A 17,327-nucleotide genomic window follows, 5' to 3' on the forward strand; every position below is an offset into this window, starting at 1 on the left:
CCGCCAGCACTGCCATTCATCTCATTCCCCCCACTCCCCCACCAAGGAGTAAGGGAAGAAATAAAAATAGAAAATATATCGAAGGGAGAGGAAAAGGAGGTGGAGGAACAAAGAAAAAGGGAGAGAAAGAATAGGAGAAAGAACAAGAAAGACAGCTAGAGAGAGGGATGGGGGAAAAAAAATAAATTAGAATAGAGAGAGAGAGATAGTAGGAAAAGAAAGGAGAACAAAGAGAAAGAGCGGAACATCCTAAAATGTACCATAAGGGGTTTTAATACTGTACAAGTGGAAGGGACTCAGGGAGCGCTAAATGTCCGTGGGTTAGGGGCGCGAATTACTCGTCTTGCCTTGGGTGCTGACAACTATGCTACGAAAATAATTTTACTGTTAGGGGTCCCCACAACTTGGGAAATTTTATCAAGGGGTCACGGCACTAGAAAGGTTGAGAACCACTGAGCTAAAGGCATCATCCCGGTACTACTACTTTAAGACGGGTGTCCTATCAGGTGCGTGAATGGTTGGCAAGTGGATAATATTTTTGCACATATCAACATTTCTTGCTGGAAAATACTTTAAAAGGACAAGTTCAGCTTTTGGGAAAAAATAAATGTGGATTTTTTTTTTTTGTAAGGAGCCAGCCTGGAACAAGAAACCATTGCACCCATGATCAGTGGATCGCGGGTGCAATGCCAGACTCCTGGAGACAAACCCTGCAGCTTTCAGTCCATATAAGCCGACTGTTTAAAAGCTGCAGGGCTTGTGAATTAAATTACAAGGCTACTCATCAGTGATCTCGCAGTTCATTCAGAACTACAAGCCATCAGCCGCAATGGCTGACAGTTGCTGTAGTTCGTGCAGTCACAGAAACAGTGAATGAATGATGCAGCAGCTGTGTGGGCAGAGCCTCGCATTATTTTCAAAACCAGTGACAGCAGGCTCAGGGAGAAGATCCTCTGCTTGATGTCACAGGTAAATCAAACCTGTTCCAAAAAGGTAAACTCATCCTTCAAACCCCCCCCCCCCCCCCCCCCCAACAATTATATATTTTCTGAAAGCAAAGACACTGGAGAATAAAACAGTGACAACTGTGATGCCCAATATTTGTGCACTTATCAAACACATTTGAAAATACAATTACAAAATGTTATATCCAATGATACGGTAAACTATAAAAGAAGCGTTAAGTGCATGGAGTAAACAGATCTCAAACATGTCAAGCCCTAAAACTATGTACACCTGTGAAATAATGAAAAATTATGATACCCCAAGTCTTCCATAGGCAACGCTTAAAAAACTTTTACAGGTTTTCAGTTTAGAAATCTATGGTCATCAGCACTGTAACAATATCCAAACTACCCATCGTTGACAATCCAGTAAGCTTATTTGAAAAAAAATAAATAAATGTTGTGGCGTTATGCCTGTCTGCTGTCTATTTTTAATCACAGCGTGCTTTGCAGCTTCTCTTCTGCCATTTACATTTAAAGGGATTCTAAAGGTTAAGATGAAAAAATAAACAAAAAAACATGTTATACTTACCTGCTTCTGTGCAATGATTTTTCACAGAGCACCCCCGATCCTCCTCTTTTTGGGTTCCCCCCCCCCCTCGCAGGCGATCCTGGCTCCTCCACCCCTGAGCGCCCCCAATAGCAAGCCTCTTGCTACGGGGGCACTCGAGCAGGCTCGCTCCCAAGCCGCACTCCTGTGAATGGACATTTTGTGGCTCCACCCTGTACTCTCTCTATTGGCGCCTGCTGCTGTGTGAGCCAATGAGAAGAGAAAGAACCAGGAAAGCCGCTGCCTTCATACACATCTCTAGATTGAGATGGGGGCCCAGGCACGTATAAGGAGAGGCTTGGGAGGGGGGGGGGGGGGACCTGCACTCAGGTTTTTATTTACCTAAATGCATTAAAAGAAGAACTCCATCTTTCCACAGACGTTCCATAGTTTGTTTGGACCAAGATACATGACAGGGTATCGCCAGCAGAAAAAGAAGATATCTGTATCTGCACAGATGAAGGCATCATTCAGATTTAACCACTTAAAAGTCAAAGACATTATGACGTCCTTGGGCGGGAAGTGGTTAATGGAAGGTCGCCTGATGCTTGTAATTATCTATGCATGTTTTCGGCAGCTGATGACCTTTCCTGAAATGTGCAACGTATTTGTAACTGGGTACACTAGCTTATTTTTGGTTTACTGTATGCTTTGTATTGCAAACTGAAATAAAAAAAGTTTGATCACAATAAATAAAATAAAAAAAGAAGAAGAAAGGGACAAAAATGTCTACAGCTTTGTGCAACATGTAGCAGTACTGTACATGTATAAACTAGCAGAACCAGATCTCATACCTGTCGAAATTGGCCAGATTGGGATTTAAATTCATTGAATTTGGAATCGTCGCTTTGAAGATCATCCTTGATGGAATTAATCAGGTCAATGTTCCTCTGCTGGAAGTGTTCAGGTACCAAGTACGTTTCGGGGCAGAACGACACCCTAAAAAAATAATTTATGATTATGATATGCAATACAAACAGACATTAATTCTGTAAATAATAATCAACATGCAAAATTGTTATAGTATTATAATTATTATTAGTATATTTGCAGTGCTGTGATGGAAAGCCACATGAGGGCTCTTAGACGTGTCTAGTGTTTTTCTGTATAAGCACGTACAATGCCCCTTCTAACCAACCATTCTACAATACTGAGAGATGTGCATCCATGTACAGACAAAACGATAAGTTCACAACTGGTTGGGCACCCCTGGTTTAACCTACGAAAGATTGTGTATTTTGGCCAGCCTTTCCTGGGATATGTACACCTCTGCTATCCAAGATACTGCTACTTCCTGCTTTACCATCACCGATTCCTGGGTCAGCTCCCTATAGAAAAGCGATAATCCTGATTTCCTGCCCAATGAGGAGCTTGGAGTACATGTATTACAGTACTGCACTTGCCAGGAGTTTCCCTCTAAAGAGGCTCTAACATTCCATGACCACAGGGATACATGCCATATAAAATGGCTCTAGCAATGCTCTGGAAAACGGATATTCAGCATGAGAGCCATGACACTGTTCAACTCACTCTTTTACTGGTTTGATAGGCGCTTCGGCAGGAATGGGTGTAGAAGAGACACTGGCAAAACCTGGAGGGGGTTTACCCGCAGAGGAGAGTCCTGGAGGTGGTGCCAAAGGGGCCACAGATACTACAGGAGAAAATCCTACAGAAAAAAAAAAAAAAAAAAAAAAAGGTGAGGATTATAAGCACAGTCTATTTGTACATCTTTTGACAACTACTTGAAGCCCAGGGTATTTTTTATTCGCAAACAAAGATCTGCATTTTGCTATAAACTATTTAAAGTGGAATTCTAGCCTATATAAATAATATTGGCAGACAGCAGGATTTTTGATGCAGACGAGACCTGCTTGTCCGCACCATGCATGCACAGCTCACTGTACAAATTTGGTAATGCCAAATCCGAGTGAACTCCTGTACATGCGTGGGAGTAACGCGATTCCCACCTGCCAATCAATACCTGGAAGCCAGTCGGCTGCCCGAACGGAGAGCTCAAGGCCGCCACATTGCTGGAGCAGTGGTGAGTATTGTCCTACTTTAAAGGGCAAGTTCAACTTTACAGAAAAAAAAAATCTGTAAGGTGAACTTACACAGGACGCCCTCCTCACTCCCAGCCCCCCCCCCCCCATCACGACCTGGAGCACGGCGATCACATTAGGTCGCCGCCTCACCGCCCGGGGCTTATAAATCCCCTGCAGCTTAAATTTCCAAAACAACTTGTCATGCGGTATGTTTAGGAGCATTCTATCAGAACCCGCGTAGGCCATCCTGTCAGCGCGGGCGAAGAGGAGAGAAAGCCGCGGGTATTTCAAATCCCCAGACCTGTACAGTGGTGATATGAGCTGCGGGGGATTGCCAGACTGCAGGTTAGCGGGACCAGGGGGGATGGGGAGGGGTCCAGTGTAAGTTCATCTTACAGATTTTCTGTAAAGGCGAACTTACACTTTAAAAGAAGTATGGCCAAAGCTTTTGTGGCCACACTTCTTTTGTGAGTCACACTTACTCTTGAACTTATGACCCAGGTTATAGTGGGCTGTTGCCAGCTGTCACCGAACATGGCAGAGCTGCTCCAGGATCTAGAAGGACCCAGACCATATTGTCGGGATCCACCCAGCTGCCTGACTGACAGCTGGCTCGGGCTCTCAGCTGCACCTACCCCTTCTCCAGCCCGGCACTCCAGTGAGAGAAGTACTACATGCCTTGTAGTATAAAATGCTGGAGCTTAAACTTTTAATTTGCACAACTGTTTATCAAACACATTTTCAGTAAAAAAAAAAATACAATTACGATTTTACTGCACACAATCATGACATAATATGAATCCGTTTAGTAACCAACAATCCAAGTTAAAGTGGTTGTAAACCCCATTTATTAAATTTGGCCTAAGCACATATCTGTAGGGTTTGCTTATCACTCGCCAAAGCTCTAAGTGCCGGGTCTTTCTGCTGCTCCGTTCTTCTGTTATCAGCAGAGTCACATCTGACAAGTTCTCCAACACAGGAGATAAAAGCAGCTGGATATTTGAGCCTTGAGGTAGATAAGCAGAGAGCTTGCTTATTCATAATACAGCTCTGCAAGTTCCTTCGCTCCTCTGCCTATGTGGAGGAGGTGGGCGCCTTTCCTCCAATCAGCTCACACACAGTGTAAGCCCAGATTCCACACCCACTGCTAAATGAGGAAGAAAGACTTGTAACACAAGCTGCACTTTCAAAAGAATGTAGAAAAGGAAAGAGCAGATATACAAGTAAAAAACTTATATAGGGAGATTTGTTTCATCTCTGCGTTTCATCTTTGGCCTATTGAAGAAATGGATTCTGGTCAGCCGCACTCGATAAAAGCCTTTATTGCATGGGTGCTCAACCTGTGGCCCTCCAGCTGTGGCAGAACTACAAGTCCCATCATGCCTCTGCCTTTGGGAGTCATGCTTGTGACTGCAATGCCTTATGGGACTTGTAGTTCTGCAACAGCTGGAGGGCCACAGGTTGAACACCCATGCTTTATTGCAATGAAAAGTCAACGTTCATGTGACAGAGGCAGGACAAACAGCTGATGCATTTCACATCATTGATGCTTAGTCAATGACTAAGCAACAATGATGTTGTGAAACACGTCAGCCCTGCTTCTGTTGTCACATGAACATTGACTATTCATTACAATAAAGGCTTTTATCGGAGTGCGGCTGACCAGAATCCATTTCTTCAATATTGCTCATGCTGAGCTTGCACCTTGCTTCCTCTTTGAGGAGGGCGTTTTCTTCAGTACATCACCTGGAGCGGCTCACCCTTTTGTTTTTATCATCTGAAGCCGTTCGCTTTACTGTGTATATGTGAGGGTTTACAACCACTTTAAGTAAAAGTGATCGATTGGGCGTCTCTATAGCTCTTTACTGAAAAATCGCGGAGCCTGCTGAAAATAAAAAAAAAGTGATACCAAGCACAACGTTGCAGCCATGAATTTTTTTTTTTAACCACTTGAAATCCAGTCAAAGGACAGCAAGTATGTAATTTTGTACAGTACAATAAAAAAACTTTTACCCTTTCCCCCCTTTAGCAAAATTGATATTGATTTTTGATATTTATTGATTATTGATATTTTTGTATTTACGGACAGCTTTTTAAAGAAAGTTCCATATTTTAAAGAAAGTTCCATATTTTCTTTTTGCAGAGTGATTTACGATAATCAGCTTGTATTGCAAGAATATTTGAAATGCAGGAGAACAAATTACATGTGTGTATACGTACACAGGGACTCTAGGATTACATACAGCGGATGTTGCTATACACTCTTAGTTATACGCCACGGTACACGATACCATGGTCTGCATTTTGCAACCCATGCATGAAATGAAGGCTGTAGTGTATAACCCCATGGAGTTTCCTCCTCCTAAAGCAGCAAAGAGGACTCTATAAATGGAGAACAGGTCATGTGACTGAGAGGTCACATGACCAGGCTCTCTTGAATGAATGAATGACTTGTATAGCGCATGCGAACTGAATCGCCTCTGGGCGCTTTTTCCAGCCAGTATCTACTTGGCTGGTGCGGTCATTTTTACCCCGTAGGATCATGACACACTAGGGACTCTTGTAACCTCCCCATTAACAACATTCCTTTAGTTTTATTGTGCTCTCCCAGATTTGAAATTCCAAAGTCAGTCGAGTGCAACACACCTAGAAAAGACATCACTGTGATCTCGCTCTCATATTCTAATATATTATATTATATATCTGGAAGCATATGCAACTGAAAGTTGATAAAAAAAAAGGGGGCATATAAATGAATGAAAATCTGTTTAAATGCTTATCCATCTCTGTGACACTTTTTAAAATTATCAGATGCAACTCAAGATATTTTACGCAGTCCAGTTTTCCCTAGATTCTCTTACCTGGTGGTGGCTTTGTCAGGACATTTTTGCTCACCAGAGCTGGAAAGTCCTCCTCTGGCAGAGGGTATTTTGGTACAGAGTTTGCCGTTTTACTAAAACCAGGAGGTTCCCTTTCTCTGCCCCCTTTTTCTGGAGGTTTGCGCTCACTAAGTCCATTTACAACAGTGTTGGACTTGTCACTGAGGATGGAAGTGGCAGGTGGTGTTGGCGTACGCTCGGTCTCTGTGGCGTTTTCTTTGAAGTAGGAGACTGAAGCCCTGTCTTCTGGCATCTGAAAATTTGAGGGAGTACTTTGCTTCTCAGAGCCAACCCGCTTCTTCTTGTTGAGCTTAAAGCTGGTTTGTGGATTAGAGGTCAATAGTTTAGAGATATCCATCATGGTCGGAGCATTACGGAACTCTTGCGCGGTAACACCAGAGCCATCATCTTCGTCTTCTGAGAGGGACAAAGCTTTTTTTGGTTTGACCAATGCCCCTTTCCCAATGCTCGATGTTGCAGCTTTTTTTGAGGCTTTGGCGGTAGACGTCAGAGTGGGAGCCGTAGGTTTTGTTGTGCCTTTTGAAGAGGAAGCAGCCCATGCAGAACCGACAGAGGAAAGTGGTTTTCCAGGCTTGCTTTTAGACACCAAAGCTGGGAAGTCCTCCTCTTGGAAGGCATTGGAAGACCTAGTAGTTGTGGTATATGACATTCTCTCTTTAAATGGTGGGACAGATGAGGGTGCCGAGGACCTCAGACTGGGAAAGTCTTCTTCTTTCAGCTTAGGAGGAGGCTTGGCCATGCTGAAAATTCAGTCAAGAACATGAATATTTTTTTGGCCAATTTTTACACAAATAGTACAAAATTAGGGACAAATTAAAATTAAAAAGTGACCCTGAAACCCCCCCCCCCCCCCCCCAAGGGTCAGTTCACACCAGATGCAGTTCCGTTATTTTCTGTACCAATACAGTCAGTTCCGGTCAGTTTCTGCACCAGAAACTGACTGCATGGTGTGAACTAGAATCCATTGGAATACACTGCATGCATTTTTAGTGCAGAAAAAAAGCGCACGCAACTGAACGGAACTCTTAAAGCCAAACTATTCTAACTTCAGCTACAGCAATGCTGCTTCCTGGATCTCACTGCATGGCTGGCTTTTTGGTCTCGATCGCTGGATGCTTTAATTGGCCGGGCATGAATGATTCAATCCAGCAAGAGTGTGGGAGCTCAGTCAGATTCAGTTTTGCCGAATTTGTACAGTTAGGTGTGCATGCGTGGCTCACTGTACAGGGGCAGACAGGCAGGTAAGTAACTTTAATGTACAAGAGACAAAGCAGGTCTCTTCTTCATTAAAATCCCTGCCTGTTTGTCCCTTTATTTTTGGCCTAAAATGCCACTTTAAGCAGATTCCCTCTGTAAAAGAATGAGTTGTATAGTTACTATTCTGGCAGGCGAGTAAACACTTTACTCTTGCATAGATTAACAATTCAGGCACATGGCGCATTCTCTGCTGGGCACTGTGAATCCTTTTAGTGTTAAAAAAAAGGGGGGATAGGGTTGGGACTTTACATGAGGCATATGATAGAACTACCACAGGCCTCCATCCCTGTAAATGGATAGAAGGGGGGAGGTTTATGTGAATCCTTTTAGTGACCCCTTTGTCACTAGAGAACACAATAGTGATGAAGGGTCCCATAAGTGGAAACAAAATCACCCAACTGCCTGCCAGACAGTTATAGTATTCAATAGGGCTGCAACTAACGATTATTTTCATAATCGATTAGTTGGCCGATTATTGTTTAATTGGATAATAGCCTTAAAAAAAAAAAAAAAAAATTGCATTTTTTGGGCCAATTTGTTGTTGGGCAGATTACAAAACACAAATTGCAATTACATGCTTTTCTGCAGCTTCTCCATTGAAGTATATTGAACAAAAAAAACTAAATAAAAAACAGTTTTGCGTTAAAAAGTCCTTTCCCTTTCCAAATACGCAGCAGCTGAAAAAAAAAAATCATGGATGTAAACGTGTCCCATAGGAAAACAGCAAATGAACTGTAGGGCGTTTCTGCAAAAAGCACCAAAAAACAGGTGTGAACCCAGGCCTGAGATGTTTAGTAACATAATGGGGTTAAAAAAATAAGTACAAAAAGAGCAAATAATCGCTATTGTAAGGGGTTCATTTTTTTACTGTGGGACAGTGAAAGTAATTTTTACAGTAGCGATTTGCTTTTTTGTACTATAAAGGGCTAATTTTAGTTTTTTTAACCCCATTATGTTACTGGCCGATCAATTATGAAAATTGTAATCGATTAATTTCATAATCGACTAGTTGTTTCGGCCCTTGTATTCAACCTATACTTTTACAGTGGGCAACTGCTGGATATGTTCAATACTACTGCCAGGAGCACTTTAGGCTAGATTCACACCAATGCAGTTTCAGTGCTTTTTGCAGATTTGTACTACAGTTCATTTCAACATGGTTTCCTATGGAAACATTTGAGTCTGCAAAATGCAAAAAGCACAGAAACTGCATAAGTGTGAATATCCAGCCTTACGGTAGAACTTACAGCTAGTCAACCCCATTATATGGCTCAAAGAAAGAACCAATGCTTAATCCGATCATAAGAAGCCGACACATGTGCAGCAGAATTGTATTCACTAGTTGCTTAGTATCTGGGCTGCTAGAATCTGAAGCAAAGACTACATACGCAACAAAGGTGAATTAAAAGAACACGGTTTCGATTATCTGAACTGAAAATGAGAACCAACTTTCTTACCTTAGCAAAGGAGTGGTCACTGCTGAGCCGAAGGCCGGGAAGTCCTCCTCCCTCAAGACACCATTAGATATGCTAGTCACATTGCTGGAATCACTAGGGACTAGAAGAAGATAGTTTATAACCATGGCAGTCACGGACTAGTATTAAAAACTCAGGCGAATGGCATTGCTGGATATACACAAAGGGAGGTAAAGTGAAAAGCAGTCAACTCCCACCTTTCAGGCCTCATGTACACTGCTGCTGGTAAAACGGACGTTTAGGAGCAGTTTCTTTCCCCCAAATGGGTCGTTTATAGGCAGTGGAGTTTAGAGTCTTTTTAAAAAAACGCAAAAAAAATGGGTTTAGAAGCTGAGTTCAGAGGCATTTCAAGCGCCAAACGCTTCTAAACACTCTAGCTTGTTTTCAGGCGTTTTTCATTTTTGGCTATTAAATTAAATTAAATTAAAAAAAACGCTCACGCACTAAACGCACCTAAGGCTTAGATGCATTTACTCGCATTTAGGTGTGTCAGCCATTTTGTTCTGCCAAAATGCTCCTCTCGCATGCACAAGCAATGTTTTTTTTAAAGAGCCCTAAAAGGGGACTGTGGGCAAAAAAAGCCAAAACAGACTCAGCAATGCACTTTGGCCGTTTCTGTAACATATCGCAAATAACATGGCTATGCTTACCTGCAGCTTCAGGAGGGGGTTTAGGAACAGCCTTAGGTCTGCGCCCCTCGTCAGCATCCCGAGCCTCCTCTTTTCGAGCCTCCTCTCTTCGAGCCTCCTCTCTTCGAGCCTCCTCTCTTCGAGATTTTGAAATATCAGAAACATCCATTACTGGTTTCCTCCCCATCTCTTCCTGTCGCCTGGCTGCTACAGAGGCTCTTACAGCGGCTGCCACCTCCCGATCTTCTTCTTCCCTGCAAAAGCCACAAACATGTTAAAAAAATATGACAGTTAGAAGTTTACCTTTAGGACCCTTTTACACCAAAAGCAGTGGGATGCAGTTGGCTGCATTTTGGACTACACTCCAACTGCAAAGACAGTCCAAAATCCAGGCTAGCCTATGGGCATAGTTCACACCATTGCAGTGCATAAAAGTACAAAATGATGCATTTTTTCACACTGCAAAAAGGCATGCAAACGCACTGCAACACATTACAGTGCACATAGAAGCCAAAGGAAATAAATGAGGAAGTGACCTCACAGGACAAATGCAGATAGAAAAACACGCGTCAACTGCATGCATAGGTACAAGGAAAAGAAACGTGCAGTTACTTGCAGTTTCTGAACGCAGTTGGATGCATTTCAAACTGCATAGACAGCCCAAAATCAAGGTAAGAATTCACATCATTGCAGTGCAGTTCAGCGCAAGTAAAAAAAAAAGCAGAGCCTGCTGCATTTTTCCGCACCACAAATGCATGAAACGAGCTACAAACGCGCCTCAAAAGCACCACACCCCTTTAAGCCAGAAAAGCCAAGAAAAAAAAAAAACTGCATAGAAAAATGCACTGCAAAACACAGTGCTAGATGCAGCGCAAAATGCATGCAAAACACATTCACACGCACTTCAAATGCATGTAAACATGCAGTCAAAAAACGCACAGAAGTTCACCTTTTGGGAACATGTTCCATGTTCTACTCGTTTTTAGGCGGGAACATGTTTCCAATGATGCAGCCACTGCCCAATCCCCCCCCCCCCCTCCATGTGACAGCAGTATAGGGAAAAGTTCATGTACTAGGTGTCACTTTCTGAAATCAATGTGGCCATGTGGGGGTTCGCCCACACAGTCATGTCATTCATTCACACAGCTCTGTGTATGAATGAGGTACAAGCCCCGACATCCTTTGCAGCTGTCGGCTTGTAGTTCTAAATGGTAGTTCATGAATTCTTCTTGTCAGTGTATCAGATTGCCCGTATGGAATGTACCGATACACAGAAATATCTGCAGGAGCTCTGCATGGCACCAGCAATCTGCTCGCTGGTCCAATACTCCCCCAAAAAATTGAAAATAAAAATAAAATGCATTTTTTTTACCTGGAAATAAAAAAAATTCACATTTTGAACTCATCCTTTAAATAACAGATCTAATAGTAAAAGTCACTGCTCACCGTTTATATCTCCAGCTCCCCCTTCTGCTTTGCTGGCCTCCACGTCCTCTCATCTGCCTGTTAAATCTGTCAACCTCTACATAGTCCTCTCCTCCTACTACAGCTAGAAAACAGAACAAAAGAAAAAATGGTAAATAAAAAAAAAAAAAGGATATATGGGTGGTGTTTCTGCTAGGAGGATTTGCATTAGTCTATCTAGTCCTAAGGTTTACAAAGCTCTGCCACACAGCACAGTCCTGTCTGGCAGGGCATGACACCTGATTTCTCTTTGCTACAGTTAAAGGAACACTAAAGGTTGTTTTTTTTATCAGATCAATTGATTGCTGTAAGCTAGAGCATTTAAATATCACTTACCTCGTTTTTCCCTTTGACCTCCAAAATACAGTAATCAAGGTTTGAAAATGCCACTTCCTGTCTCTCCTCTTCTTGCTTTCCACCAGCATCTGAGCCGTTTTGCATGGTGGAAAGCAGAATGTGCTCACCCCCTCCCTATGAGTACAGCCCTGCGTGAAGATGCTCTCTTATCCCTCACAGGCATGGAGGCGAAGCCTAATGGGAACTGTAGTTCCCATTAGGCCGTGATGTAGCAAGAATGAATGCGCACCGCAAACCAGGAAGTCCGTGAGAATAACGATTCAGGAGTGACGGAGGTGAATAAAACAGCTTGATTTCAACAGGTATCAAACTAGTTATAATGCAAAACATTACTTTTTACTTTATCAGCTACTGTCAGACTTTAATTTAAGAGGAAAATATTTTTGTCTTTACAACCCCTTTAAACACAGGTCTCATCTCCTCCCCAGATCCTCTCTCTGCTCTCTCCTCCTAACAGCATTAGCTAAGTGTTAGCAAATGTGCAATGCAACACACTGAAGAGCAACTCATTTTCCAAGAGGACTGCAAGAGACTAATACCAGGTCAAATTCATATACTTACACTGATGTATTACTGAACAAAGAGCTGCACGGATTTAGATCTCCTAATTCTGCCTGCAGTCCAGAAGCACTGGGCCCAACCAATTCCTGCTCTTGCAAGGTGTGACAAGCCATTACCCCTAAACAGATTCTTATATTTTTACTGAAGGAATATGTACCAGACAACAAAATAGAGTTGGGGAAAATCTTTCACTGGTCTTGTGGTACTGGCTCTTAAAAAGGACATAAAGACTAAGTTTAGCTGTAAAGCAGATCTAAACCCAAAAACTGTTTTATATTTTGCAGCTTACCAGTTTATAGATGGTGTGATATGTCACATGACTGCATTTGTTTTTTTCAGGCCATTTTCCTTTTAGTTTCACCTAGTGTTCCAGCCAGTAACGTACATCCTGTTTAAACACTTTCTGTCCACCCCCTAGCAGGTTTACTACTATAGGGTTGCTCTCCTTTGCAGGATCTCATAGATACACGATTCTGCTTTTTCACCTGCGGGTGCTGGGCACTGGATTTCCTCCAGCATCCGTAACACACACAGAACCGAGATCTGTCTATGTAAACAAGGCAGATCTCAGTGCTCACAGGGAGGAATTTTGTGTTCCTGCAAAGCAGGGAGGTGGATCCATGCCTTCCCTTAGTAAAAAAAAAAAACTCACACAAACACTGGCTAGGCACACAGTTAACCCTTTGATTTCCCTAGATGTTTAAACCCTTCCCAGCCAGTGTCATTATTACAGTAACCGTGCATATTTTTAGCACTGATCACTGTATTAGTGTCACTGGCTCCCACAAAGTGTCAGTAAATGTCCGATGGTCCGCCCCAATATCGTAGCCCCACTATAGGTCGCTGTTTACAACAAAAAAAAAAAGAATCCATGAAAAATGTCCATAGTTTGGGGATGTGATAACATTTGCATAAATCAACCAATATACGCCTATTGGGATTTTTTTTTTACCATAAATATGTAGCAGAATACATATTGGCCTAAATTTATGTTTACATTTTTTTTTACTTCATATGTTTTATAACAGAAAATAGAAACTATTGTTTTTTTCTTTCAAAATGGTCAATCTCTTTTTGTTAATAGCGCAAAAAAATAAACGCTAAGGTGATCAAATACCACCAAAAGTGGGAAAATAATTATTTGGATACAGCGTTGCATGACCGCGCAATTGTCAGTTAAAGTAATGCAGTGCCGTATCGCAAAAGATTACCTGGTCATGAAGGGGGGTAAATCTTTAGGAGGTCAAGTGGTTATGGGTGACTATACTCACTTTCTGCACTCGAAGGGCAGCCTTGTCACTTTACTCTTCTCTTTGGACCCCCCTTCATAATGTAAGCAAATTAATTTCTCTTCCGTTCATGGACGGACACAGCAGCCTTTGACCTTAGGGTTATATCCGCTTCCTTCAGGAGAGTTTAGGCAGAAACAAAAGCACTTTAAGTGTTAACAACACTTCCCTCAGTGCAACTCCTCCCAGGGGGGCGTGGTTTCCTGGGTATAACCCACACCCTGCTCTAGCTCCATTTTTTTTCTGCCTAACGTCAGGAGAGGTCAGGCACTCTGGAGTCCTGTGTAAGCAAATTCATTTTACATAAGATTATTTGGAAAAAAACACAACATTGTGGAGGGGGGGGGGATTTCAAACCAATAAACAGGAAGTAACAAGGACACTGGATTTCTGGCAGAGTCGAGAGCTATTTTCTGGATTTTCAGAAAATTAACTTACCCTGAAGAAAACAGATGCAGCCACCACATCAGAGGGCTAGTAAGGTACAATATATTACATCAACGTAGACAGTGCTGACAGAGGAATCAGCAATTGTCTTCCCCCGACAGAAGACAGCGATTATTGGCAGTGGCTATAGCAGCCGCTAGCGATAACCACAAGAGAATGCCGCAGGCTGGTTGTACCCAAATTGATCAATCAACATAGTACATTCAGCCTGCCAATTAACGGTTTAAATCTCGGCCTGTTCTTGCTGAACCGGTCAAGATGCAAACCGTTTACGATCGGCTTAAGGCTACTAGTAGGGATCCAATTTTTTTTTACAATACGGTTATTTTTCACACACTTTTTTGTAGGTTTGTTGAAGAAATTTAGCGGCAGATAGTTAAAGCGTGAACTTGAATTTGTGGTTAAAGAGACTTAAACAAAGACACAGAATGAGAAGACATAAGATTAGTAAATGTGCTCTGACTCAGTCTTGTGACATGTCAAAGAGATAATCCAACAGATCACTTTGTCTCATGATACCTTCAGCCCTGCGGTTATGACGAGGAACGTAGCTGAACTGGATGTCGATCTGACGGTTCTGCCTGGCCTCTGCACGGTTCTTGCTGTGACAGGTGGTCTTGTGGGCCTTGTAGTCTATGTCAGAACGGAATGCGTGTGTGAACTGCTCTGTGCTGCACCGACCCTCTTCGCACAGGAAATGACTGTCACGGAAGTGTTCCCGCAGAAAATTGTACTCGCTGCAGGAGAAAGGGATAGTTTCAATTTTACAACTAGCCAAAAGTTATTTTTTTGCCACAGACAGAGAAACAGGTAGACCTTTTTCAGGTGTGTATTGCCATGACCACACTATTTCCCCTCCATGTGACACCAAAGACATTTTGGATAGAACAAGGACGGTTATAACTCCTGTCAATTTTTTTTTTTTTCCACCATCTGTGTCCCATTGCAGAGATTTCTCTTCACTTCCTGTCTCATAGCCAAACAGGAAGTGAAAGGTTAATTCCCGTAAAACAAGGACATTTCTTGGGGACCCCCAGGTCACCAGAACTAATGTACCCATTGAAATATTTCCCCTCTATTACTTTTCTGGGGACAACCCAAAATGTGGGATTTCACACCATACATGCATGAAAACTGATAGGGACTGAAGAGAAAAAAACACACACAGATTTCAAATCAGTTTTCTGTTATGTGTCCTGTTCGCATCAATGTTGTCGTCATGTCAGTCCCCACCCCCCCATGTGAAAAAAACTGCATATAAGTTGCATATTCCTGCGGAGAAAAAAAATCTGCACATTGTGGTGTGAACAGGGCACATAGAACAATTTTCTTTTTGGCGCCCTTGCAGGACGCGTGCAGAAAAACGTATGTGTCTGCGCCATGGTATGAACGAGGCCCAACAGTTTCCCAAAACACACCATGGTGCAGAGACGTCAGTTTTTCTGCACGCATTCTGCAAGGTTACAAAAAAAAATAATTATTCTCTATGTGCCCTGTTTAGACCACACTGTGCAGACATTTTTCTGCGCAGGAATCTACAACGTGTATGCCATTTCCTGCATGGGAAAAAACTGACATGACAACATTAGTGTGAGCATAACTGACAAGCATGAAAACTGAGGGAAACCGATGTCTCTGCAAGTAAAATCTGCATGGTTTTCCTATCAGTTTTTATGGAGGTATGGTGTGATTGAGCCCTTAGGCTATCTTATCGGTACATGTACACAGTGTAGTTTACAGTAGTTTCTAGGCAGTTGAGTTCAGAGGCTTTTTTTTTTAAACATTTCAAGCTCCAAACGCTTCTAAACGCTGCGTTTCATTTACAAGCGTATTACGTAACATACCAGAGTCAGTAAAACAACCTGAACTGGTGCGATTCCTACAATCCATGATGTGCACACTAGTACATGACTTGGAATATGATAGAGCACACATGCTACCGAAACTTCTTCCACTTCCCAGCAGAGAAACCTTGTGATGTGCTAGCATGCATTCATTTTTATAAACGCAAATGATGCTTGCCGCAAAACGCGCCAGAAATCTACCAGAACCTTCCAATGGTATTGCCCTCTACGCAGACCAATCCAAGGCGACCATGGAGAACCGCAGGCAATTATCCACCATCACAAAGGCACCCACCAAGGCAATACCCAAGCGGTGCGCATGCTCTCTGCTGGCCTCCAGCTACCAAGGTCATGGAGCATAATACCTGAAGAAAGTCAGAGACCAGACTTGTTGGTTACCAGCTCTCTCCTCACGCTGTAACAGCGTGAGGAAAGGAATGTGATCAGCTGTGTCCGGCTATCAAAATTGTAAAGAGCTGCTGCGATTGGCTTGATACCCCGATCTGTGATCTGCCATGTCTGAAGGACACAGCGATTCCAGAGCACGCCCGGTGCGGTTCTGGGAGGATGGCAACAGGTGCCCTACTAGTACTGGCCAACCGCGCTGTAGCCGTCATTTGGCTATAGCTTGGTCGGCAAGTAATGGACAACATCAGGAATATCAGGGAATTTGAGACAGTTTATATAAAATGCTCAGATCACAACAGCCTAGATAGTAAACGCTCTGCGATAGTATGATACTGCCACCATCTTACAAACTATAAAGGGTTGGTCTAATTTCTGGTTGTATTTTACATGCTTAATTTAAAGATACCAACCTATAGTATTCCTGGGCCCCCTCAGAGTCACAGAAGTGGCAGAAGTAATGATCCCTGCGTAAATGTTTAAGCAACTCGTCGTTGTCGAGATATCGTTCATCACAGAATTTGCAGAGAGGATGACCACGATGGGAAGTGTCCTCCGGATCACCATGGATACGATGGCGAGCCAGATCCTTGCGGCTGTACCACTTCCTCTCATAGGTGAAATTCTGAAACAGAAAGACTGTTCAAGTAATCCAGACCAGGACTATATAACAGTGCAAAAACACTGGCTTGTTTACATGGAGCAGTCACATTATGTCAGGGCTCGACAAATCCCGGGCGCCAGGTCGCCATGGTGACTAGAAATGGTGTCCTGGCGACTTGGCTTGGAAGGTGGGCAAAAAAAAAAAAAACGAGCTGGCGCCATCTGGTGGTGAGCCGTTGGTATTACAAGTTATTACCATCAGATGTGTGAGCTGGCGCCATCTGGTGGTGGCTGTTGGTATTACAAGTTAAGCATTACAAGTTAAACAGCAATTCTAATGTAATTTTTCACTATTTTTCACTGCCATCTTCTTCCCTCTAATTAGAACCCTCAAACATTATATATTTTTTTTATCCTAACACCCTAGACAATAAAATGGCGATCGTTGCAATACTTTCTGTCACGCCGTATTTGCGCAGTGGTCTTACAAGCGCACTTTT

At 42.7% G+C, this 17,327-nt stretch overlaps 1 protein-coding gene across 2 annotated transcripts in view; it reads right to left on the reverse strand.

Moving 5' to 3' along the window:
• Positions 1-17,327, reverse strand: part of ZNF598 (zinc finger protein 598, E3 ubiquitin ligase) — a 29,818-nt gene that overhangs the window by 1,652 nt on the left and 10,839 nt on the right. Inside the window, exons 5-13 of one of the 2 annotated variants that reach the window (XM_040356478.1) lie at positions 16,638-16,849; positions 14,495-14,712; positions 11,304-11,406; positions 9,988-10,111; positions 9,879-9,957; positions 9,211-9,310; positions 6,458-7,236; positions 3,085-3,220; positions 2,349-2,493 (exon numbers count right to left, since the gene is read on the reverse strand). In XM_040356478.1, the coding sequence (XP_040212412.1) occupies positions 2,349-2,493; positions 3,085-3,220; positions 6,458-7,236; positions 9,211-9,310; positions 9,879-9,957; positions 9,988-10,111; positions 11,304-11,406; positions 14,495-14,712; positions 16,638-16,849 (1,896 nt within the window). Of the gene's footprint in view, positions 1-2,348; positions 2,494-3,084; positions 3,221-6,457; positions 7,237-9,210; positions 9,311-9,878; positions 10,112-11,303; positions 11,407-14,494; positions 14,713-16,637; positions 16,850-17,327 lie in introns of both variants that reach the window. The other variant, XM_040356477.1, reaches the window with a different exon arrangement.

The sequence above is a fragment of the Rana temporaria genome, chromosome 6, assembly GCF_905171775.1.
Source record: "Rana temporaria chromosome 6, aRanTem1.1, whole genome shotgun sequence".
In the NCBI taxonomy this organism is placed as follows: Eukaryota; Metazoa; Chordata; class Amphibia; order Anura; family Ranidae; genus Rana; species Rana temporaria.